We start from the raw sequence: 24,164 nt of genomic DNA on the forward strand, positions 1-24,164 counted from the left end.
CAGCAGCTGCTGTGGTCAATGTGATGACAAACAAGATGTTGCACAGAATTGGAACCACGACTGAACAGGTAGAAAAACGCTCATATGCTGATGTGTTGAAAGACATGGGTCTAACTGATGTTGACATTGCCTCCTGTGTATCAGAATATCAGATGAATGGAAACACAAGATGGCAGACCTGGTTGTGAAATATGACAGCATATTTTCCAGAGGGAAATTGGACTGTGGCGAAGCAAGAGACTTTGTGCATAGAATAAGACTGAAAGATGAGAGGCCTTTCAGACTTCCTTACCGCAGAAAAAAAGTATCTATATTAATGTTGCTCAGAAAACTTGAGGGGCCAAATAAAACCACAGCCAGTTGAGGAACCCTGTCCTAAATCATCAACTGAGAAACATTCAGTTTAAAGTCATTTGCCAATGGATTGGGAAAGAAAGATGCTACGTCCATGGCAATAGATAAACACATGATTTGAATCTGGGTTTTGCATCCCTAAATATATTGTGACGTTTAAATTGTTTTCACAGCCCTTTAAGTAATGACAATATGTTAAAACATTTTATTATATTTATAAACAATAGTATGAATAGGATGTATACATACATGTAACGAAGTGAATGCAGCATTACTGCAAAAAAGGAGGCAAGTGGAAAGGGGAGAAAGTAGAGAACATGTCAGTCTGCCCTATATTAATCACCAAAATACAAATAGGAAGATTTGTTATTCTAGACACTTCTCCCAGTCATATTTAAGGTTAGAACTACCTTTTAGTGTTCTGATACTTCTAGCTTGGAGTTGTATGCTTATGTAACGGATGTGAAATGGTTAGCTAGTTAGCGGGTACGCGCTAGTAGCGTTTCAATCAGTTACGTCACTTGCTCTGAAACCTAGAAGTAGGGTTGCACCTTGCTCTGCAAGGGCCGTGGCCTTTGTGGAGCGATGGGTAACGATGCTTCGTGGGCGACCGTTGATGTGTGCAGAAGGTCCCTGGTTCGCGCCCGTGTCGGGGCGAGGGGACGGTTTAAAGTTATACTGTTACATTGATGCTGTTGACCCGGATCACTGGTTGCTGCGGAAAAGGAGGAGGTTGAAAGGGGGGTGAGTGTAACGGATGTGAAATGGCTAGCTAGTTAGCGGGTACGCGCTAGTAGCGTTTCAATCAGTTACGTCACTTGCTCTGAAACCTAGAAGTAGGGTTGCACCTTGCTCTGCAAGGGCCGTGGCTTTTGTGGAGCGATGGGTAACGACGCTTCGTGGGTGTCAGTTGTTGATGTGTGCAGAGGGTCCCTGGTTCGCGCCCGAGGTCGGGGCGAGGGGACGTACTAAAGTTATACTGTTACACTTATGATAACATAGCTACAGTATTTCACCTTTTAATGTGTATATTATTGCTTACTAGGTGTGTCCAATTTGGTAACCACTCCCTCTTCTAATTAGGGCTAATTGGAAAAGCCTTTCAAAAGAGGACATTGTATTCTCCTTTTTTTGTACTCCCTGACGAAGGCCATGCAGCCGAAACGCGTCGGTTTTTAAACAACTTTGTTTCTATTGAACATGCCATACTAATAAAGGCATTTAAATTAATTATATGAAGAGTGCCTTGGTCCTCCTTTCTTTTTGAGGAAGATTTGTTCTATTTGAAATGTTCATAAAGTTGGGAGATGTCCATTGTCACCAGGGTGTCTGAGGTTATCTGTAACACAAATGTTTGTATTAGGACTCATTATAACCAGTTTTCTGACGTTGTACTGATTAATGTGATGACTGCTGCTCGTCGAATGATTAACGGTTTATAATTACGTGATTAAATTAATCAGGTAATTATTAACTCATTAACCTGGGGCACCATGGGAAAGTTTGGTTTTATTGACTTTCTATTTCCCAAATTAACTCAAAGAATATCAGAATATCGATTTTACAACAGTCGCTAATTAATCAATTTCCTCTACAGTCTCATTCTGAACGTCACATAATCTGGGAATCTGCACAAACCAAAGTCTCATCAAATAAATCCGTACCCCACCAATTGAGTTGATTATTTACTTGCTAACAAGCTAAAATGATCATATAAGATACACATACACAAACACACAGTCTAGGCTATTGATTAGAACTTAGTACGATTGTCACGCCATGGCCATAGAGAGGCTTTTATTCTCTATTTTGGTTAGGCCAGGGTGTGACTAGGGTGGGCATTCTAGTTTCTTTATTTCTATGTTTTCTATTTATTTGTGTTTGGCCGGGTGTGGTTCTCAATCAGAGGCAGCTGTCTATCGTTGTCTCTTGAGAACCATACTTAGGTAGCCCTTTTTTCCACCTGTCTTTGTGGGAAGTTGACTTTTGTTTAGGGGACATAGCCTTTAGCTTCACGGTTTGTTTTTGTAGTGTTTATTGTTTTGTTCGGCGACTTTTTCCCAAATAAAAGAAAATGTACGCCCACCACGCTGCACCTTGGTCCTCTTTTTTTAACGACCGTGACAGAACTTCCCACCACCAACAACGGACCAAGCAGCGTGGTAAGGAGGAGCAGCATGTCCAGGATTCCTGGACTTGGGAGGAGATCCTGGACGGTAAGGGACCCTGGAGGCAAGCTTGGGAGTATCGCCGTCCACGGGAGGAACTGGAGGCAGCAAGAGCAGAGCGACAGCGTTACGAAGGGACTCGGCTAACAAGGAAGCCAGAGAGGCAGCTCCAGTGATGATCCATGGCACGAAGCCTGCAGTGAGGAGTCATGGAACGAAGGCCTCCAGTCCAGAGCCCCCAGCGACGTCCTCCAGTCCGGAGCCTCCAGCGACGGTCTCCAGTCCGGGGCCCGCAACGAGGGTGCCCAGTCCAGGGCCCGAAATTTAGGTAGCCTGTTTTTCATTGTGTGTTGTGGGTGATTATTTTCTGTGTGTTCTCTGTTAATAAATATAATGATGAACACTTACCACGCTGCGCTTTGGTCCTCACCTCATTCCAATGACGAGCATTACATTGAGTCAATTGGAGGTGTACCTGTGGATGTATTTCAAGGCCTACCTTCAAACTCAGTGCCTCTTTGCTTGACATTATGGGAAAATGTAAATAAATCAGCCAAGACCTCAAAAGAAAATTGTAGACCTCCACAAGTCTGGTTCATCCTTGGGAGCAATTTCCAAACGCCTGAAGGTAACACGTTCATCTGCACAAACAATAGTACGCAAGTATGAACACCATGGGACCACGCAGCCGTCATACCACTCAGGAAGGAGACGCATTCGGTCTTCTAGAGATGAACGCACTCTGGTGCGAAAAGTGCGAATCAATCCCAGAACAACAGTAAAGGACCTTGTGAAGATGCTGGAGGAAACGGGTACAAAATGATCTATATCCACAGTACAATTAGTACGACATAACCTAAAAGGCCACTCAGCAAGGAAGAAGTCACCGCTCCAAAACCGCCATAAAAAAGCCAGACTACGGTTTGCAACTGTACATGGGGACAAATATCGTACTTTTTGGAGAAATGTCCTCTGGCCTGATGAAACTGAAATAGAACTGTTTGGCCATAATGACCATCGTTATGTTTGGAGGAAAAAGGGGGAGGCTTGCATGCTGAAGAACACCATCCCAACATTGAAGCACGGGGGTGGCAGCAACATGTTGTGGGGGTGCTTTGCTGCAGGAGGGACTGGTGCACTTCACAAAATAGCTGGCATCATGAGGAAGGAAAATTATGTGGATATATTGAAGCAACATCTCAAAACATCAGTCAGGAAGTTAAAGCTTGGTCGCAAATGGGTCTTGCAATGGACAATGACCCCAAGCATACTTCCAAAGTTGTGGCAAAATGGCTTAAGGACAACAAAGTCAAGGTATTGGAGTGGCCATCACAAAGCCCTGACCTCAAACCTATTGTGAGGGTGTTGGTGAAATGGAGAAAGGTGGAGTCAGGCGCAGGACACAGAGATGAGTATAGTCTAACAGTTTACTCAAAAAATGAGAGAATAATGTTCCAACATGGAACACAAAATCCAAAGCACAAATAACACGAACCCACATGACAAACAATAACGCACAAAACAGAGATGGAAGCCAGGGGGTTAAATAAGGAACATAATTAATGAAATAGAAATCAGGTGTGTAATAATGAAGACAAAACCAAACGAAAATGAAACATGGATCGGTGGCGACTAGAAAGCCGGAGACGTCGACCGCCGAATGCCGCCCGAACAAGGAGAGGGACCAACTTCGGCGGAAGTCGTGACACCTATAGAACATTTGTGGGCAGAACTGAAAAAGCGTGTGCGAGTGTGACAGGTTAAAGGAAATACTCATAGCCTGTTATACATTAAAAAGTATTAGTAAGTTCATAGTTTGTGAGGATCTTAAAACATCTAAGGTTAAGAAGATCATGCATTCAGTATTAGTTGATAGAGATTGATAACATTCATATAATTGTGTTAAAAAGTTAAAATCCATCAAGTGTACAAAGGGTACAAATTGCGAGAGGAATATGTAAACGTTATATTGATTACTTTATTTTGTGGTGCCTAATGGAAGGGTAAAAGTGTTAATCTGTGATCTACTAAATGCTCTTAATTTATGAGCCTGAGACCGATTGCTCTGGTCTCCACCCAAGTTCCCGGGGAAATCGCGGTCTTTCCTTATTGCACTAAAAGTTCTCATTGAGGAAACAATACCGTATCACTCTCGTGATTATTTCTCCCCTTTTTCAGGTACGTTATTGATGATAAAAAAAGAGTAATTTAAATGTAATAACTCGCTAACATGTCAAGAGTGTTTAAGGTGTGTCTTAGTAACATCTTGAGGAAGTTAGAGTTAAGTTTGCAGAGAGTAATATGAGCCATGCTCGGTTGCAGCGAAGAATAGCTTCGTACTGAGAGTAGCTGCCATTTTATGTCGATTGTGAATGAACATGTGCGTTGTTAATAAGATATTTTGCAGTGTTATTTGTATAATGTTTTTTCAAACACTTTATTGCCTGTTGATAAATTGAGTTATGGTTTACTGAGTTAAAGCTTTGTGCTTGACAGTTATATTGTAATTAGTATCTGTTTCAGGGAATTACAGTGTATACTGTTGTGACTTGAATAAGCCTTGTACCCTACAAAACTATCTATTTCCTGTAGATCTGTTGTTCTGTAAAATGTGTTACTTTTGTAAAATGAATTGCACTAAAAGTTCTCATTGAGGAAACAATACCGTATCACTCTCGTGATTATTTCTCCCCTTTTTCAGGGGCGTAACACGAGCAAGGAGGCCTACAAACCTGACTCATTCACACCAGCTCTGTCAGGAGGAATAGGCCAAAATTCACCCATAATATTGTGGGAAGCTTGTGGAAGGCTACCCGAAACGTTTGACCCAAGTTAAACAATTTAAAGGCAATGCTACCAAATACTAATTGAGTGTATGTAAACTTCTGACCCACTGGGAATGTGATGACAGAAATAAAAGCTGAAATAATTAATTCTCTCTACTAATATTCTGACATTTCACATTCTTCAAATAAAGTGGTGATCCTAACTGACCTAAGACAGGGAAGTTTTACTCGGATTCAATGTCAGGAATTGTGAAAAACTGGGTTTAAATGTATTTGGCAAGGTGTATGTAAACTTCTGACTTCAACTGTATTGGAAAAACTCTTAAAGTTACAATGTTGTCGTTATAATGTTGTCCTTTAACTTTTGATAACATAACAAAAATGACATACATTTTCTTATTCCATCTATCGTCATTACCACCATTGTGGCTGACGAACACTATTGTCCCAAAGTCCATATTGTATGTTAATGTTCTGAGGCCGGTTCTCCATAGTGAGAGGACTAAGGAATTTTGTCTGCTGCCTTAGATTTACAATGGGCGTGAGGTGTCATAAAACCTCCCCATCTCCATACCTCTCGATCTCTTCCCCACTGGTGAGTGTGAGAGATCTCTCTGTAGGATTGTGGTCCACGGTAACCTGACCCGAGCAGACCAGTCATGACACCAGTTATGAAATTGACTAAATACTTACATGTACTGCCATGCAGTTAAATACTATCACACGTATAACACATAAACAAAACAATTTATTTGACTTTCATTCATCTTTCTGTCTCACAAAAACAGCAACTTATCCTCATAATATGGAAGCATTGAATTTCAATATACTGGACACTTAATTTCAACATATTTTTGTGACTCAATTCCCATCATTAAAAACAAACAAAACCACATTTTTACGACTCACATCTGACACCAGCATGGCGTGGGCAAGGGTGTCATTTATGGGTTCCGCTGACCCAGCAACTGCAGGACCTGGGGACCCGGGGGGTCCAGGCAAGACAGGCAGACCCTACCCCACAAAAAACACAAGAGACGACATCTTGATTTTTGTACACTTCATTTTGGCCCATTCTACCCCTCACCTTCCCATGCATGGTCACCAGTTTGTTGTTGTAATACAGTTTGTGTTCTCAGTCAACTTGCTTGGTAAAATAAACATAAACTGCTGAAAGATGTCGTAAAGGACAACATAGGTAAACCAACAAGGACGATGAGGAAATATATGTCCTTGGAGTGAAGAGAAGTGGACCCACCAGAAAAGTCTCCAAGGTAGGATACCCAAAAGAAACCACAAAGGTCTGAAACAAAGAAAGTGAAATAGCTAATTATACATCATCGCAGTTTTATGGCCCATAGCCTTTCCACTGAATTCACAAACAGGTAGGCGCTACTACTTTGTAGCTCAGCCCCCTCAATGTAGCTGTCACGTTCCTGACCTGTTTTCCTTTGTTATGTATTTGTTTTAGTTGGTCAGGGCGTGAATTGGGTGGGTTAGTCTAGGTTTCTATTTCTATGTGGGGTTTTGTGTTCGGCCTGGTATGATTCTCAATCAGAGACAGGTGTGTGTCGTTTGTCTCTGATTGAGAGTCATACTAAGGCAGCCAGGGTTTCACTGGTGGTTTGTGGGTGTTTGTTCCTGTGTCAGCGTTTGGGCCACACAGGACTGTTGCAGGTTAGTCACGTTTGTTGTTTTGTTAATTTGTAGTGTTTGTTGGTTTGCCATTAAAACATGAATTCCTACTACTCCGCATCTTGGTCCGATCCATGCTCCTCCTCGTCTGAGGAGGAGAACGACATTGACAGCCTTTACAGTAGCTGAAATATGATTGGGCTCAACTGAACATTTTGGTGTCAACAACCCTGTTTTTATTGTTGCATTAGAGTCTTCGCTAGTTGCAATGTGTTTGCAGGAGCATATTTTGGCAGACTTTTGAAAATGGCCATCAAATGATTGGGGAGAATGTAGACCCAGGATGCAACAAGGGGTCTGGGGGGCCCTGGAGGTCCACTGAGGCCAAACTGTTCCTCACCACGTCTGAGGGGCACTGAAGGTCCACTGGGGCCCGGCTGGCCATCGCCACTTCTGGAGGGACTGGAGCAATGTGCAAAAGGACTATTGTTAAGTTACACTAATAGGCTATCAAGATTGATCTGAAAGATTAATATCAAAGGTGAATATTGAATAACAAGGCAAAACCATAAGTTACAGGACATTACTGCCATTAATAAGGCATTATTCTACACATAATCAGAGAGGGAGAGAGACACTCTACCAAAAGAGCAACTTCTAGCTAAAGAAATCTATTATTGTGCAGCGCTTCACATCTTTTTCACACAATAAAATGTCTTGCATACAGTTGTAAAGAGTCATTTCAGGGGCCGGCCTACAATGTCTATTCAGTTATATCAAGTAATATTTTCATTGGAAAATTGAACAATAACAGGATATAATGAGACAAAGATATAATTCATTTACACCTATTCATTTCAAATTTGAAGTCCCCTGCCTTTGCCAGTATGTCTTTCAGCTGTCTCTTTCCAAAAGATGACAGTCTCTTGTTTGTTAACTCCAGCCCCAGACATCTAATGACAATGGTCCCCTCCTCAAAAGAGCAGTAGGGGAAATGACCTTTTCCACCACATTCATCTAACAGGGAAGACACAGGGAGCTTGGCATGGATAACATACTGATATCAAACATAAAATGTTACATACTAAATTACTGGTAACACTAAACAATAAAATTATATTTAATCTGCAATCTATTGATGTGACTAAATGTATCTGTATACTATTGATGTGACTAAATGTATCTGCAATCTACTGATGTGACTAAATGTATCTGCAATCTATTGATGTGACTAAATGTATCTGCAATCTACTGATGTGACTAAATGTATCTGCAATCTATTCATGTGACTAAATGTATCTGCAATCTATTCATGTGACTAAGTGTATCTGTAATCTATTCATGTGACTAAATGTATCTGCAATTAGCTTCAAATTACTCATCCTCACCTACAAAGCACTCAATGGACTGGCACCCTTATATCTTACTGACCTTCTGCATTCCTACATTCTGACCTGCTTACTACACTCCTCTAACAATGGCCTCCTCATCATTCCTTGGAACAGGCTCCATAAGAGACGTTGCTTTTAGCAGTGCAGCCTCCCAAAATAGCTCACAAAAATGTATAAAAACTGGCACGAATCTCCAGTTTATTGTACAGATTCGTTTCCAGTTTATTGTACAGATTCGGTGGTACAAGACAATGGGCACTCTTGCTCCAGTGCCACGGGACACAGTTCTACCGTGACAGAGCTAAGGCCAGCACACCATGTTGTTTCACTATTTAACCAGATATTTAAATGACTAACAGGTCAGATCCAGTAGGTTATAAACACACAATAACGCACGTGACCCATGACTGTATCAATATTATAAAGATATTATAGTCCACATATATGATTATCAAATAATATATGATAATATATGCCATTAAGCTGACACTTTTAAGCAACTTAGTCACGCGACTTGGTCATGCGTAGCTTAACCTCTTTCTAAATATGTTGGAAAACAAATTGCTTAATGTAATGAAGAGTACATGTGTAATAAAACAAATCACTTTTAAATTATATTCTAATTAAACATGAGAGCATGGGAATACCCATGTCGACTGTTTTATTGGTGTGACATGCGACACCTAACTGTGATTGCGCCCAGGTGCATCTCGTTATTGGTGGGTGAGGTTTTCCCTATAAATTAAATAAAGAAGATTCCCAATAAATAAAGAAGATTCCCATTAAATGTAAAGGTTGGCCTGCCTTAAGAGGACAAGAGAAGTGAAGGTGACTTACACCAAACTTCCAGTAACGGCAGCTTGGTAGTTGAATTGTAAGTATGGCAAAAGTATGACCTTCAGCCAGGATCAGCTCTCCTTCTCCCTGGGCACGCCTCCCTAAACGTATGACCTTTGTATATATTGCTGTTTCTAATTCAAAGTGAAAGCTAATAAGTATATATTGGTGATAGGATCATAGTATGAGTGTTATCGCTGAAGATTGTGTGAGATTATTGCAGATCTGCTGTCGATTTGAAATCTATCTCAGGCAGATACAACAAATTGCATTAGGCTGTATCAAGGGCTTTGTGCTTCATTGGCCAGTCAATTCAGGTGTGATAGTGCCAGGCTGGATAAAAATGCTTTCTTACTGTTCACTTTAAAACAAATTAGGAAACATGGTATTACTTTGTACTTCCATAATAACTGCTATGTAAGTGCTATGTAAGTGCTATGTAATTACAGTCTAGCGGTATTGGTTATTAGATAACAGCATAACTCCAGCCAACATGTTTCAGAACAATGTTGATACTGCATTTATTATTGTGTATTAGGTATTTATGTTTTAGGGCAGCTTGATGTAGTGTGACTACATGTAGTGTGATGTAGTGTGACCACTTTCATTATTACTTAAAGTAGGCATCCATCTCACAACTCCTAAATGATTATGGATTGATAAGTGATTTGTAGTGAACCACATAGCTTTAAGCAATAGATTTCTGAATACATTTAATTGATGATTCAAACATTGGACCTCATTCCTGTAAATCAATCATTAATCTGCAAAAACCTTCCTCAATCATGAATAGTTATTGTCAGAAGAATCCATATTCCTCCTACCCCTGGGCGAGATCATGCAACATCATAAAGTTCACTTCCACTGCTATGCTGATGATAGTCCAGATGGCCATGTGATTAATTGTTCAGCAGTCTTACTGCCAAGTTGTCCGGGTGGCCATGTGATTAATTGTTCAGCAGTCTATGACTTGGGTGACTGGAGTCTTTGACAATTTTCCTCTGACACTACTTAGGATGTCATTTTGAACATAGACATAGTCTACAACAATTGCCAGTAGAAACCATCAGTTAGAATTTCCTGTCCTGCACTGAGGAAATCTAACAGTTAAGGGGGAGGAGTGTGTGGGCCTAGAGAGGGGTCAAATTCCTCTGACAACAAGGGGGCGGGATTGGATACAAAATAACGGGGCACACAAAGAGTTCAGGGGCGTTGGTGGTTTTGCTCTGAATTTTGTCAAGGAAGTCAAAAGTAGACTATTTGAAAGATTATCGACGATTTCAGAGATCTTAATAACATCCAACAGTTATGGCAGGTAAAACAAATGTCATTGCATTGCATGGTTAGTAAAAACAGGACAATCTGGACTATGATCTGCATGTTTGCTTTAAAAACAAACGCAATCTTTTTTGAGCCTTCCTCTGACACTACTTAGAGTGTCATTTTGAACACAGACCTAGTCTACAATAATATGCCAGTAAAAACCATCAGTTAGAATGTCTTGTCCTGCACTGAGGAAATTTAATAGTTAAGAACTTTTGCATGTGAACAGCAATCTGCACAATATGCTCTTCCCAAATAACATTTCAATGTATTTGATCAATTGGATTGTTTTGCAGTAGGTTCAACAGTCTATTGCTAGACTGTTTACTCAAATGTTCTTTTCAGATGAAGAGGCCGTGCCCGGTGCAGAGGGTCCTCTTGTCGCAGTGACTTTTCAGAAAACTGCTCACAAAAAACAGAAGTACCTGGAGTCTGAACCCAAAGCATTGGGGGTAAAACATCCTGAGCAAATAAATGAAGTGTTGTCTGTGTAGTCTGGCAATCCATTTAAATGTCACTATAATGTATTATGATTTGTGAAATGTTATTTAATGTTATTTAATATGTAGTTCATTTTACTTCACCCCTCTCTCCTCCCCCCTCAGGTGACTCAGATTGCCCTCAGTGTGTTCTATATCAGTTCTGTCATTGTCATTCTCACCAACAGCATAAGCATGGTGGTTGAAGATTTAACACAAATCATTGGATCAGTGTTTGTGAGTGCCCACCATACATGTTCCCCATCTACTCACTTGATTGATGTTAAAAGACAAGCAATTTAAAGAGATGAGTGTTGAGTCTGAGGTTGACATGTCTCTTACTGTTGTACTTTCTACAGGTGATCATAGCTGGTAGTTTGGCCATAGCTGCACAGAATCTCCATCTTCCCACTGTAAGTTATGCAATTTGTAGGCGTAGATGTTCTTTGACAAAACAAGTGAGATATACTGTATCAGTGGCATTTCTTCTGCTCTCAGCTGCTCTCTTCTCCCCCCTCTGTCTCAGCTGAAGGCCTGTCTGGGGATGCAGGTAGTGGCCTGTGTAGCATCAGTGATCAACTTGATCGTCTCTGTGTCAGACATGGCTGGACACGAATATGGTTATGGCTGCTGGAAATACGTTGAAATCAACAGCACTGATCACAATGATTCTTGCTATTCAATCACTGTGAGTATGTACAGACAATATGTCAGTATGTGTTGGAAATACTTCAATTGACATTGAAAAAGGGGATGTTCAAACAGGGATGATCATATTGGATGATAAAGTGGGCTGAGATTAAGAATGTCCTATCAAATGTCACATGCAAATATTACAAATTAAATGTGTAAAGAGGAAAATATGTCATACAATAGGAATAAACACATGAAACAAAGTACACATTGCTCCAATTCTTGTCAACAGGCTTCTACTGAACATTACCTTGCTGAGTTGGTCCTGATAAATACTGCTCTCATCGCTATCTCTGTCACGCTCGCTGCCTACTGCTGCAAGGTGGTCAATTGCTGCTCTCCAGGACAACGAATGGTGAGTCAGTGTAGGAATGGAACCTCTAAAATCAGAAACGGACTGGCCATAGGTCAGTTCTGGCAAATACCAGACAGATCCATTGGCCAGTGGGACAGTCTAAATTGGGGTTTAATCACAGAATTATCATGATTTGGCTCATGATGGGAACGACAAGGGGGAAAAAATGGTCCAGTGAGTTGTAAATGACTAGGCCAATTTCTGGTCCCATGCAGTCCTTGCCTTCCTACAACAGACATCACCTTGAAATGCAAAGTTTGGTTGGAGGCCTACCAATACTATGTCTGTGGTGTGTCTAGAATGGGGTAGTGGCCTGTTCTCATCGTTCAAATATTGCATTTGACCAGATACTGAACAGAACATCTGAATTATAATCAGTGATTGAATGTTGTTATAACATGACGGTTATAAACTCTTAATTGAGTGTGAGTTCTCTCTTCTAGCCGGTGATCACAGTCCAAGTCCCTCCTGCTCAGCAATGAGGAGAGATACAGTTTGAGGACCAATCAAGACAAGAGATCCAACCCTCTCACTAACCAGCAAAAACATGTCTTATACTTCCATCAACTAAAATATTGTAGGCCTATATATCTATACATACACTCAGTGCATACAATATTGCGCATGGCACCTACTACCATACCCCGTTCAAAGGCACTTAAATCTTTTGTTTTGCCCATTCACCCTCTTAATGGTACACATACACAATCCACATCTCAATTGTCTCAAGGCTTAAAAATGATTCTTGAACCTGTCTCCTCCCCTTCATCTACACTGACTGAAGGGGATTTAACAAGTGACATCAATAAGGGATCATAACTTTCCCCTGGACTGACCTGATCAGATCATGTCATGGAACGAACAGCTGTTCATAAGGTTTTGTGGACTCAGTATAAGTCACCTGATGGATTTCTTTTTGTAATTAAAAACTTTGATACGATGTACCCTAATGTGAGTTACATTTTATCAGGGGTCCTAGCAGGTGCAGGAACCCTATTGTTTTGTTAGTGTTCTTATTATATTTCCTGGGTCTTCCTTCTTTTGGTCAATATCTCCACAACCAATTGGTAAAAAGTTGTAAAAAATAACAACAGCAAAAAACAATAAATGGCAGGTTGGTAGAACCCTTATATATGATCTATGGAGGGTTTGTAAATGGCTTACAATTCACCAATAAAGTATATCCATAGGTTTACAACCGGCTAGGTCGACTGTGTGGGTTAGAGCATGGTGTTTTCAACACCAGGGGGTTGCAGTTGATTCCCACATGGGCCACATATTGAATGTATGTATCACTGACAATTGTAATATAAGTCATTTTAGATATACGTTTTTACCAATGACCATATCATTTTCATATGGTATCACAATGTAAAGAACACAATTCAATATCATTCCCATTATTTCAATGTGCATGTACAGTGAAAAAGTAGGAGTGGCTGGAACATGAAAGTTATTCTATTGTTTCTATTCAATGAGCAACTAGCTCTCACAGACTCACATCAGAATTTTACGTTCGTCCATATTTCTCAAACATCAAATTTCGAAGTTGTTGAAAATGTCAAATTTCAAAGTGTTTAAGGTTAAGTTAAGGAATGAACTCTCAAATATTTAGGTTAGGCATTAACTCCGAAATGGTTAAGGTAAGGTGTAAGGTTTGGGATAGGCTTAAAACTAAGTAAAACGTTAAATCGCTGGATTTGAACATGCAACCTATGGAATTAGAGGTAGATTCTTATGCCCATAGACCATCCCCATGCAAAACCGAAACCTACTTGAATGTAACAGTGCTCACTGTTGACGCTAATGGCCGGTTTCCATGTCATCTCCCGATGTCCTCAGACATAGAAGGACGTCGAATACTGACTTGTATCACGGGTGACCTGACTGCAGTGAGAGCACAACATGAACCATGGGCCCACATTCATGAAGCTACTCAGAGTAGGACCAATGATCTAGGATCAGTTTAACCTTTAAGATCATAATGAATATCAGATTACCTCAAATCAAATTGTATTAATCACATACACATATTTAGCAGACGTTATTGTGGGTGTAGCGAAATGCTTATGTTCTTAGCTCCAACATTGCAATAGTATCTAACAATTCACGACAATACACAACTCTAAAAGTAAAAGAATAGAATGAATAAATAAATAAATATTAGGACGAGCAATGTCAGAGTGGCATTGACTAAAATACAGTAGAATAGAATACACTATATACATATGAGATGAGTAAAGCAGTATGTAAACATTATCAAAGTGACTAGTGTTCCATTATTAAATTGGCCTGTGTTGCCATGTCTATGTATACAGGGCAGCAGCCTCTAAGGTAGAGGGTTGAGTAACCGGGGGGTAACCGGGTGGTAGCCAGCTAGTGATGGCTATTTAACAGTCTGATGGCCATGAGATAGCAGCACCTGTGATGCACCTGTACTGACCTCGCCTTCTGGATGATAGCGGTGTGAACAGGCCGTGGCTCGGGTGGTTGATGTCCTTGATGATCTTTATGGCCTTCCTGTGACATCGGTTACTGTAGGTGTCCTGGAGGGCAGGCAGTGTGCCCCCGGAGATGCGTTGGGCAGACCGCAACACCCTCTGGAGAGCCCTATGGTTGCGGGCGGTGCAGTGGACAGGGGGGAACTGATCCTAGATCAGCACTCCCACCTTGAGACACTTTATGAATACGGGCCCAGAGATCCAATTTGTATTACATGACACTCCTTTGTGGCTAACGCGGCACTAAAAATCTATTTGTAGATGGTAGATTTGGAGAAATGGTTAATGGATAACGATAGTGTTATGAGGAAGGGATAGAGGTATGAGGTACAGGGGCAAGGGTGGAGCATAAAGTCTTATACAAAGCCTAAAGAGCTGAATGAAATCCTAGAGCTGAATAAACAGAAACAATAATGTGACTGTGATTGCACGATTGAGGGCTCGATTAATTCAGATTCATGCTAGCCGACACCCGTATAGCTGGTGTTTTGACTGTGTCGGAGGAGAAAGCGTTTTAGACCTGTCAAATCCACAAGCAGCTCCAGGTGTGGTGACACTGATGGTTTCTCAGAACTGATGGCTTCTACAGTTGTGGCGAGAGTACAGCATTTTAGCTAAGCCTAACCCTTTTCCAAACCTTAACCTAATTATCCTAACCTGATACTTCAATTCTCCTAAACTGATATTTTAAAACTGATAACCTGCTACGTTAATTCTCCTAACCTGCTACTTTAATTCTCCTAACTGCTACTATAGAGCCAGTGACTTTTGTGCTTCACACCAGAGTAACATAGTCCCCGCACAATGATCTTCTCTTAAACTTTGCTCTGCTTGTGTGTCTACAGCTGTAGAGTAAATGACAGGACCCTTATTTAATGTCTCCTCTCAGATAAATAATGTGTTTGTGGATAATCATGGAGTTGAGGAAAATGAATTTAGGCCATCAGTTGACTGTAGTTTTTCAGTTCTCTGTTCTTCATGAGTATGTTCTACAGGGCAACAACAACCTGACTCTGACTCCTATCAACCTGCCTCATTAGATGGATAATCTAAAGACAGACTGTGTCACAAATGGCAACCTACCCTAAATACAACATTACTTGGCACCCTTTTCCCTATATAGTGCACTACTTAAGGTATCATTTTGAACATAGACATAGTCTACAACAATTGCCAGTAGAAACCATCAGTTAGAATTTCCTGTCCTGCACTGAGGAAATCTAACAGTTAAGGGGGAGGAGTGTGTGGGCCTAGAGAGGGGTCAAATTCCTCTGACAACAAGGGGGCGGGATTGCATACAAAATAACGGGGCACACAAAGAGTTCAGGGGCGTTGGTGGTTTTGCTCTGAATTTTGTCAAGGAAGTCAAAAGTAGACTATTTGAAAGATTATCGACGATTTCAGAGATCTTAATAACATCCAACAGTTATGGCAGGTAAAACAAATGTCATTGCATTGCATGGTTAGTAAAAACAGGACAATCTGGACTATGATCTGCATGTTTGCTTAAAAAATAAAAACAATCTCATACCAGAACATTTGCATGTGAACAGAAATCGTCTCAATATGCTGCTCCCAAAAAACATTTAAATCGTGTTGTATTGCAGTAGGTTCAGCAGTCTATTGCTAGACAGTTTTCTCAAATGCTCTTTTCAGATGAAGAGGCTGTTCCCGGCGTAGAGGGTCCACTTGTCGCAGTGACATTTCAGAGGAATCCTCACCAAAAACAGAAGTACCTGGAGTCTCAACCCAAAGCATTGGGGGTAAAACATCCTGAGCAAATAAATGAAGTGTGGTCTGGCAATCCAATCAAATGTCACTATAACGTTTTCTAATCTATGAAATGTTATTCATAACAATCTGTAGTTCATTTTACTTCACCCCTCTCAGGTGACTCAGATTGCCCTCAGTGTGTTCTATATCAGTTCTGTCATTGTCATTCTCACCAACGGCTTGAGCATGGTGGTTCTAGACCCACCACAAATCATTGGATCAGTGTTTGTGAGTGCCCACCATACATGTTCCCCATCTACTCACTTGATTGATGTTAAAAGACAAGCAATTTAAAGAGATGAGTGTTGAGTCTGAGGTTGACATGTCTCTTACTGTTGTACTTTCTACAGGTGATCATAGCTGGTAGTTTGGCCATAGCTGCACAGAATCTCCATCTTCCCACTGTAAGTTTTGCAATTTGTAAGTGTACAAGTTCTTTAAGAAAAAAAGTGAGATATACTGTACCAGTGGTATTTCTTCTCTTCTCCTCTTCTCCTTCTGTCTCAGCTGAAGGCCTGTCTGGGGATGCAGGTAGTGGCCTGCGTAGCATCAGTGTTCAACTTGATCGTCTCTGTGGCAAGAATGGAAGCACACAGTTATTTCTGTTGGAAATACGGTGAAGGGAACCTCACTGATTACGACAAGACTTGCATTTTATTTAATGTGAGTATTTACAGACACTATATCAGTATGTGTTGGTTATTGTTCAATGTACAGTGCATTCAGAAAGTATTCAGACCCCTTGACTTTTCCATGTTTTGTTACGTTACAGCCTTATTCTAAAATGTATTAAATTGTTTTTGCCCCCCTAATCAATCGGCACACAATACCCCATAATGACAAAGCAAAAACAGTTTTTTATCATTTTCTTGCAAATGTATAAAAAATGTATAACAGAAATATCACATTTACATAAGTATTCAGACCCTTTACTCAGTACTTTGTTGAAGCACCTTTGGCAGTGATTACAGCCTTAAATCTTCTTGGGTAAGACACTACAAGCTTGGCACACCTGTATTTGGGGAGTTTCCCACCTTCTTCTCTGCAGATCCTCTCAATCTCTGTCAGGTTGGATAGGGAGAGTCGCTGCATAGCTATTTTCAGGTCTCTTAAGAGATGTTCAATCGGGTTCAAGTCCAGACTCTGGCTGGGCCACTCAAAGACATTCAGAGACTTGTCTCAAAGTCACGTCTGCGTTATCTTGGCTGTGTGCGTAGGGTCATTGTCCTGTTCGAAGGTGAACCTTTGCCCCAGTTTGAGGTTCTGAGCTCTCTGGAGCAGTTTTTTTTATCAAGGATCTCTCTGTACTTTGCTCCATACATCTATCCCTCAAACCTGACTAGTGTCCCAGTCCATGCCACTGAATAACAATCACTGCCACAACCATGCTTCCCCGTAGGGATGGTGCAAGCATTTCTCTAGACGTGAAGCTTGGCATTCAGGCCAAAAAGTTAAATCTTGATTTCATCAGACCTGAGAATTTTGTTTCTCATGGTCTGTGTCCTTTTGGTGCTTTTTGGCAAACTCCAAGCGGGATGTCATGTGCCTTTTACTTAGGAGTGGCTTCTGTCTGGCCACCATAAAGGCCTGATTATTGATGTGATGCAGAGATAGTTGTCCTTCTGGAAGGTTCTACCATCTTCACAGAGGAACTCTGGAGCTCTATCAGAGTGACCATCGCGTTCTTGGTCACCTCCCTGACCAAGGCCCTTCTCCTCCGATTGCTCAGTTTGGCCGTGTGGCCAGCTCAAGGAAAAGCCTTGGTGGTTCCAAACTTATTCCATTTAAGAATGGAGGCCACTGTGTTCTTGGGGACCTTCAATGCTGCAGAAATGTTTTGGTACCCTGCCCCAGATCTGTGCCTCGACACAATCCCGTCTCAGAGCTCTACGGACAATTCCTTCGCCCTCATGGCTTGGTTTTTGCTCTGACATGAACTGTAAACTGTGGGACCTTATATATGATTTGGAAAGTGTGTGCCTTTCCAAATCATGTCCAATCAATTGAATTTACCACAGGTGGACTCTAATCAAGTTGTAGAAACATCTCAAGGATGATCAATGGAAACAGGGTGGAGCTCAATTTCGAGTCTCATACAAAAGGGTCTGAATACTTATGTAAATAGGGTATTTCAATAAAACAAAATTGATTGCATTTGCAAACATTTCTAAAAACCTGTTTTCGTTTTTCCATTATGGGGTATTGTGTGTAGATTAATGAGGGAAAACATTTATTCAATCAATTTTAGAATAAGGCTGTGACGTAACAAAATGTGGAAGATGTCAAGGGGTCTGAATACTTTCCGAATGCACTGTAAATGTTAAAGTGATGCTTATATTAGATGTTCAAGTGGGCTGAGATTGAGAATGTCCTATGAAATGCTACATGCAAATATTACTTATTGGATGTGTAGAGGCAAATACACAAGATAAGTACAGTATGTGGACACCCTTTCAAATGAGTGGATTCAGCTATTTCGACCACACCCGTTGCGGACAGCTATATAAAATCGAGCACACAGCCATGCAATCTCCATAGACAAACATTGGCAGTAGAATGGCCTTATTGAAGACCTCACTGACTTTCAACGTTGCATCGTCATAGGATTCCAATTTCGAAGTCAGTTCGTCTAATTTCTGCCCTGTTTGAGCTGTCCGTCAACAGTAAGTGATGTTAATTTGAAGTGGAAATATCTAGGCGCAACAACGGCTCAGCCGCAAAGTGGTAGGCTACACAAGCTCACAGAATGGGAACGCCAAGGCCTGAAGCACGTAGTGGGTAAAAAAGCATCTGTCCACAGTTGCAACACTCACAACACACAACACTCAGAGGCAGCTCCAAACTGCCTCTGGAATCAACGTCAGCACGAGAACTGTTCATCGTGCTGACGAGCATCCGCACACAAGCCTAAGATCACAACATACAATGCCAAGCGTCGGCTGGAGTGGTGTAAAGCTCGCTGCCATTGGACTCTGGAGCATTGGAAACGCATTCTCTGGAGTGATGAATCACACTTCATCATCTGGCAGTCCGACGAACGAATTTGGGTTTGGTGGATGCCAGGAGAACGCTACCTGCCCCAATGCATAGTGTAATGTTTAGTGGAGGAGGAATAATGGTCTGGGTCTGTTTTTCATTGTTTGGGCTAGGCCTCTTAGTTCCAGTGAAGGGACATTTAACACTACAGCATACAATTACATTCTAGACGAATCTGTTCTTCCAACTTTGTGTCATAAGTTTGGGGAAAGCCCTTTTCTGTTTCAGGATGACAATGCACCCATGCACAAAGCAAGGTCCATACAGAAATGGTTTGTCGAGATCGGTGTGGAAGAACTTGATTGGCCTGCACAGAGCCCTGACCTCAACCCCATCGAACTCCTTTGGGATGAATTGGAATGCCGACTGCAAGTCAGGCCTAATCTCCTAACATCAGTGCCCGACCTCACTAATGCTCGTGGCTGAATGGACACAAGTCCCCACAGCAATGTTCCAACATCTAGTTGAAAGCCTTCCCAGAAGAGTGGAGGCTGTTATAGCAGCAAAGGGTGACCAACTCCATATTAATGTCTATGATTTTGGAATGAGATGTTCGACGAGCAGGTATCCACATACTTTTGGTCATGTAGTGTATGTCGTACAATGGGAAAAAACATAAAAGAAAGTACACAATGCTCCAATTCTTGTCAACAGAATTCTGCTACACATTACTTTGCTGAGTTGATCCTGATACAAACTGCTCTCATCGCTATCTCTGTCACGCTGGCTGCCTACTGCTGTAAGGTGGTCAACTGCTGCTCCCCGGGACCACGAATGGTGAGTCAGTGTGGAAATGGAACCTCTAGAATCAGAATAAAACTGTCCATAGTCAGATCTGGCAAATGCCAGACGAGTCCATTGGCAAATGGGCCAGTCTAAATTGGGGTTTTAGTGCAGAATTATCATGATTTGGCTAATGATGAGGATAACAAGGGGAAGAAATAGTCAAATTTCATGCAGTCCTTCCCTGCCTACAACAGACATCACCTTGAAATGCAAAGTTTGGTTGGAGGCCTATAAATACTATGCCTTTGGTGTGTCTAGAATGGGCTGAGTGGCCTGTATTTGACGAGATAATCTGTGTTGTTATAACATGACTGTTATAACGTCTTAATTGAGTGTGTGAGTTCTATCTTCCAGCCGGTGATCACAGTCCAAGTCCCTCCTGCTCAGCAATGAGGAGAGATACCATGTGAGGACCTATCAAGACAAGCGATCCAACCCCTTAATCAACCAGCAAAAACATTCTTCCATCAACTGACATATTGTAGGCCTATATGCCTACACGTATGTCAGACCGATGGATTTGTTTTTTTTATAGAAAACAGCTTGGCATGATGTAGCCTAATGTGAGTTATATTTTATTAGGGGTCCTAGCAGGTTCGTAGAACTGTGATGGAAAACATTTTGTTGGTGCTTTTCTATTTACCAATTTCTGTGTTCTATGTTTGTGCTTTTCTATAAACTAATTTCTGTGTTCGTGCAAGTGACTGATTAAACGAATCCTCACTATCAGTATCTGCAATTTGGCAGTACACCGAGATCCTTGTTTAGGGAAAGTGATATCTCAGTTTCAAGGTCTCAGCTTAGAGAGAAGAAGCCTTGTGAGGTATTGGTCTGTCACATGCATGACCCAGTATTGGTTGTCACATGAATGAAGCAAACATGAATTATGAATGATGTATAAGCTAAATCATGCAAATATAACTTTTCAGTATATAAGGGAACTAACGGGACTGCCCGTTAGAGCTCACTTCAGACCGGTACTTTATGCATCTAAGTTTGACTGTGACCTCTCCAGCTTGCTGACAATAAAGAGTGATTCATTTATAATTGACTTTGAGTGTCCCTGTGTAAGAATTTACACATCAGAACCCCTACATTATGATCTATGGAGGGTTTCTAAATGGCTTACAAGTTATAAATAAAGGATATCCATAGGGGGTTTGAACAGGCTATGTGGGTTAGAGCATGGTGCTGGCAACACCAGGGGGTTGGAGTTGATTCCCACATGGGCCACATCTTGAATGTATGTATCACTGGCAATTGTAATATAAGTAGCTTTAGATATATTGCCTTTGGAAAGTATTCAGACTCCTTGACTTTTTCTGCATTTTGTTATGTCATTGCCTTATTCCAAAAAATGAATTAGCAAAATGTCTAATAACCTGTTTTTGCTTTGTCATTATGGAGTACTGTGTGTAGACTGCAGAGGATTTATTTTATTTTATCCATTTTAGAATAAGGCTGTAATGTAACGAAATGTGGAAAAAGTCAAGGGGGCTGAATACTTTCTAAAGGCAATGTATGTGTCACTGGCAATTTTAATATAAGTAGCTTTAGATAAAAGCGTCTACCAATGACCAACTCATTATCATATTGTATCACAATGTAAAGAACCCAATTCAATATCATTCCCATTATTTCAATGTGCATGTACAGTACAATGACAAAGTAGAAGTAACTGGAACATGAACGTTATTCTATTGTTTCTATTCAGTGAGCAACTAGCTCTCACAGTCCATTCAAATTTCTAAGTTGTTGCAAATGTCAAATTTCTAAGTATGAGAACACAACATGAGCTACGGCCCCACATTCATGAAATGACTCAGAGTATGAGTAATGATCTAGGATCAGTTTTGCCTTTTCAATCATAATGAATATCAGATTACATGGACAGGAGTGACCTGATCCTAGATCAGCTCTCCCACTCTGAGAATCTTTATGAATATGGGCCAAGAGGTGCAATTTGTATTACAATGCCTACCCTTTGTGGCTAATGCAGCACTAAAAATACATTTGCAGATGGCAGATCTGGAGTAATGGTAAATGGATAACGATTGTGTTATGCGCAAGGGTTGGAGGTAAAGGGGCAAGGATACAACTACAGAGTCTTATACAAGCCTAAAGAGCTGAATGAAATCCAAGAGCTGAATAAACAGACACAATATTACCATCATTATATGATTGAAGGCTCGATTCAATCACATTCATGCTAGCCAACACCCGTATGGCTGGTGTTTTGACGGTGTCGGAGGGGGAAGAGTTTTATACCTGTCAAATCCACAAGCAGCTCCAGGTGTGGTGACACTGGTGGTTTCTCAGAACTGATGGCTTCTACAGTTGTGGCGCGAGTACATGTCACGTTCCTGACCTTATTTCCTTTATTTTGTCTTTGTTTAGTATGGTCAGGGCGTGAGTTGGGGTGGGCATTCTATGTTATGTGTTTCTATGTTGGGTTCAATGTATTAGCCTGATATGGTTCTCAATTAGGGGCAGGTGTTTTACGTTTCCTCTGATTGAGAACCATATTAAGGTAGGCTGTTCTCACTGTTTGTTTGTGGGTGATTGTTCCTGTGTCAGTGTTTGTACCACACGGGACTGTTTCGTTTCGTTCGTTCGTGTGTTCCGTCCTGTTCGTGCGTTCATGTGTTTTGTTCTCAAGTTCAGGTCTGTTCACGTCGTTTGTTATTTTGTAGTTTGTTCAAGTGTTTTTCGTCTTCGTTTAAATAAACGTGATTATGTCTTTAATTGTCAATAGGGGGTGCTGTTAGCACTTTGTAATAATTACGTTCCCAAATTAAACTGCCTCGTACTCAATTCTTGCTCGTATAATATGCATATTATTATTACTATTGGATAGAAAACACTCTCTAGTTTCTAAAACCGTTTGAATTATATCTGTGAGTGAAACAGAACTGGACTTAGAGCAATTTTCCTATGTGGATGTGAGAATGCAAAATTTTGCTGGCTGTTCTCAGATCTGTTTATAAATCTGCCTGTCTTCTATTGGTTGAGATGCACTGCATACGCCTTCCCCTGGTTGTTAGCGAATAGTGAGACTTGAAATGGAGTCTCTACGTAGATCTGAAAGGTTATAAATGGCTTGGGAAGAAAAGTACTGGTCTTTTCCCTCTTCGCTCTGACGCAGGAAGGAGCTTGGCATATCGTACTAGAACCTTCGGTTATAACTCTTAGAAATATCCGGCTGTGTTTTTATTCGATATAGGTGTTAAAGACATCATAATGTTGTTATTTTAAACCGAATTATATCAGTTTATGTCAGTATATTGCGATTTTCGGATATTTATTAGTGTTGCATTCTAGGGAGTTGGTGATGTCTGGACCACATGGCTAATGTTTACTGCTAATTGCAACGTTGAAGAGGACATTCTACAACCGAGCAACGATTCTTTTGGACAAAGGACACCTTTCCCAAGATTCTGATGGGAGTTCATCAAAAAGTAAGAACTATTTATGCTGATAATTCGTTGTTCTGTTGAAAAATGTTAAATGCATAAGCCGCCATTAATTTCAGTGTAGCCTCGCTTTAACGCACGCTGTATGTTGTAGTAACGTTAATTTTAAAAATGTAACACAGCGATTGCATTAAGAACTAATTTGTCTTTCATTTGCTGTCCAACCTGTATTTTTTAGTCAAGTTTATGATTATTTATTGATTAGAATAGGTGCCTCTCCAAAGATTTCTCCCGACATTTTCTGGGCAGCTTGGCAACTTTTCTCATTGTATAACCACGATTTGTGCCGCTAAATATGCACATTTTCGAACAAACTCTATATGCATTGTGTAATATGATGTTATAGGACTGTCATCTGAAGAATTCTGAGAAGGTTAGTGAAAAAATTAATATATTTTGGTGGTTTATACGTTATCGCTATTTTTGGCTTGAATCAATGCTGTTGTGATGTTTGCTATTGTGGTAAGCTAATATAACGCTATATTGTGTTTTCGCTGTAAAACACTTAGAAAATCTGAAATATTGGCTGGATTCACAAGATCTGTGTCTTTCATTTGCTGTACGCGGTGTATTT

General features: G+C 40.8%; 1 protein-coding gene across 5 annotated transcripts; it reads left to right on the forward strand.

The window, feature by feature from the left end:
• The first annotated feature begins 10,337 nt into the window (after positions 1–10,337).
• LOC120047996 lies at positions 10,338–21,168 on the forward strand. Of its 5 annotated transcripts, none has more exons than XM_038993652.1 (10): positions 10,338–10,513; positions 10,840–10,946; positions 11,100–11,210; positions 11,333–11,386; positions 11,500–11,661; positions 11,899–12,021; positions 16,646–16,699; positions 16,803–16,958; positions 19,986–20,108; positions 20,472–21,168. In XM_038993652.1, the coding sequence occupies exons 1-10, from the start codon at positions 10,480–10,482 to the stop codon at positions 20,508–20,510; spliced, it is 963 nt and encodes a 320-aa protein (XP_038849580.1). In that variant the 5' UTR covers positions 10,338–10,479; the 3' UTR covers positions 20,511–21,168. The 5 variants fall into 5 exon arrangements, with proteins under 5 accessions (XP_038849580.1, XP_038849589.1, XP_038849597.1 ...); XM_038993661.1 differs by having other exon boundaries at positions 10,339–10,486; XM_038993669.1 differs by lacking the exons at positions 16,646–16,699; positions 16,803–16,958; positions 19,986–20,108; positions 20,472–21,168 and adding an exon at positions 12,465–13,216 and having other exon boundaries at positions 10,341–10,513.
• The last annotated feature ends 2,996 nt before the right edge of the window (positions 21,169–24,164 follow it).

This window comes from Salvelinus namaycush, chromosome 1, assembly GCF_016432855.1.
Source record: "Salvelinus namaycush isolate Seneca chromosome 1, SaNama_1.0, whole genome shotgun sequence".
NCBI lineage: Eukaryota > Metazoa > Chordata > Actinopteri > Salmoniformes > Salmonidae > Salvelinus > Salvelinus namaycush.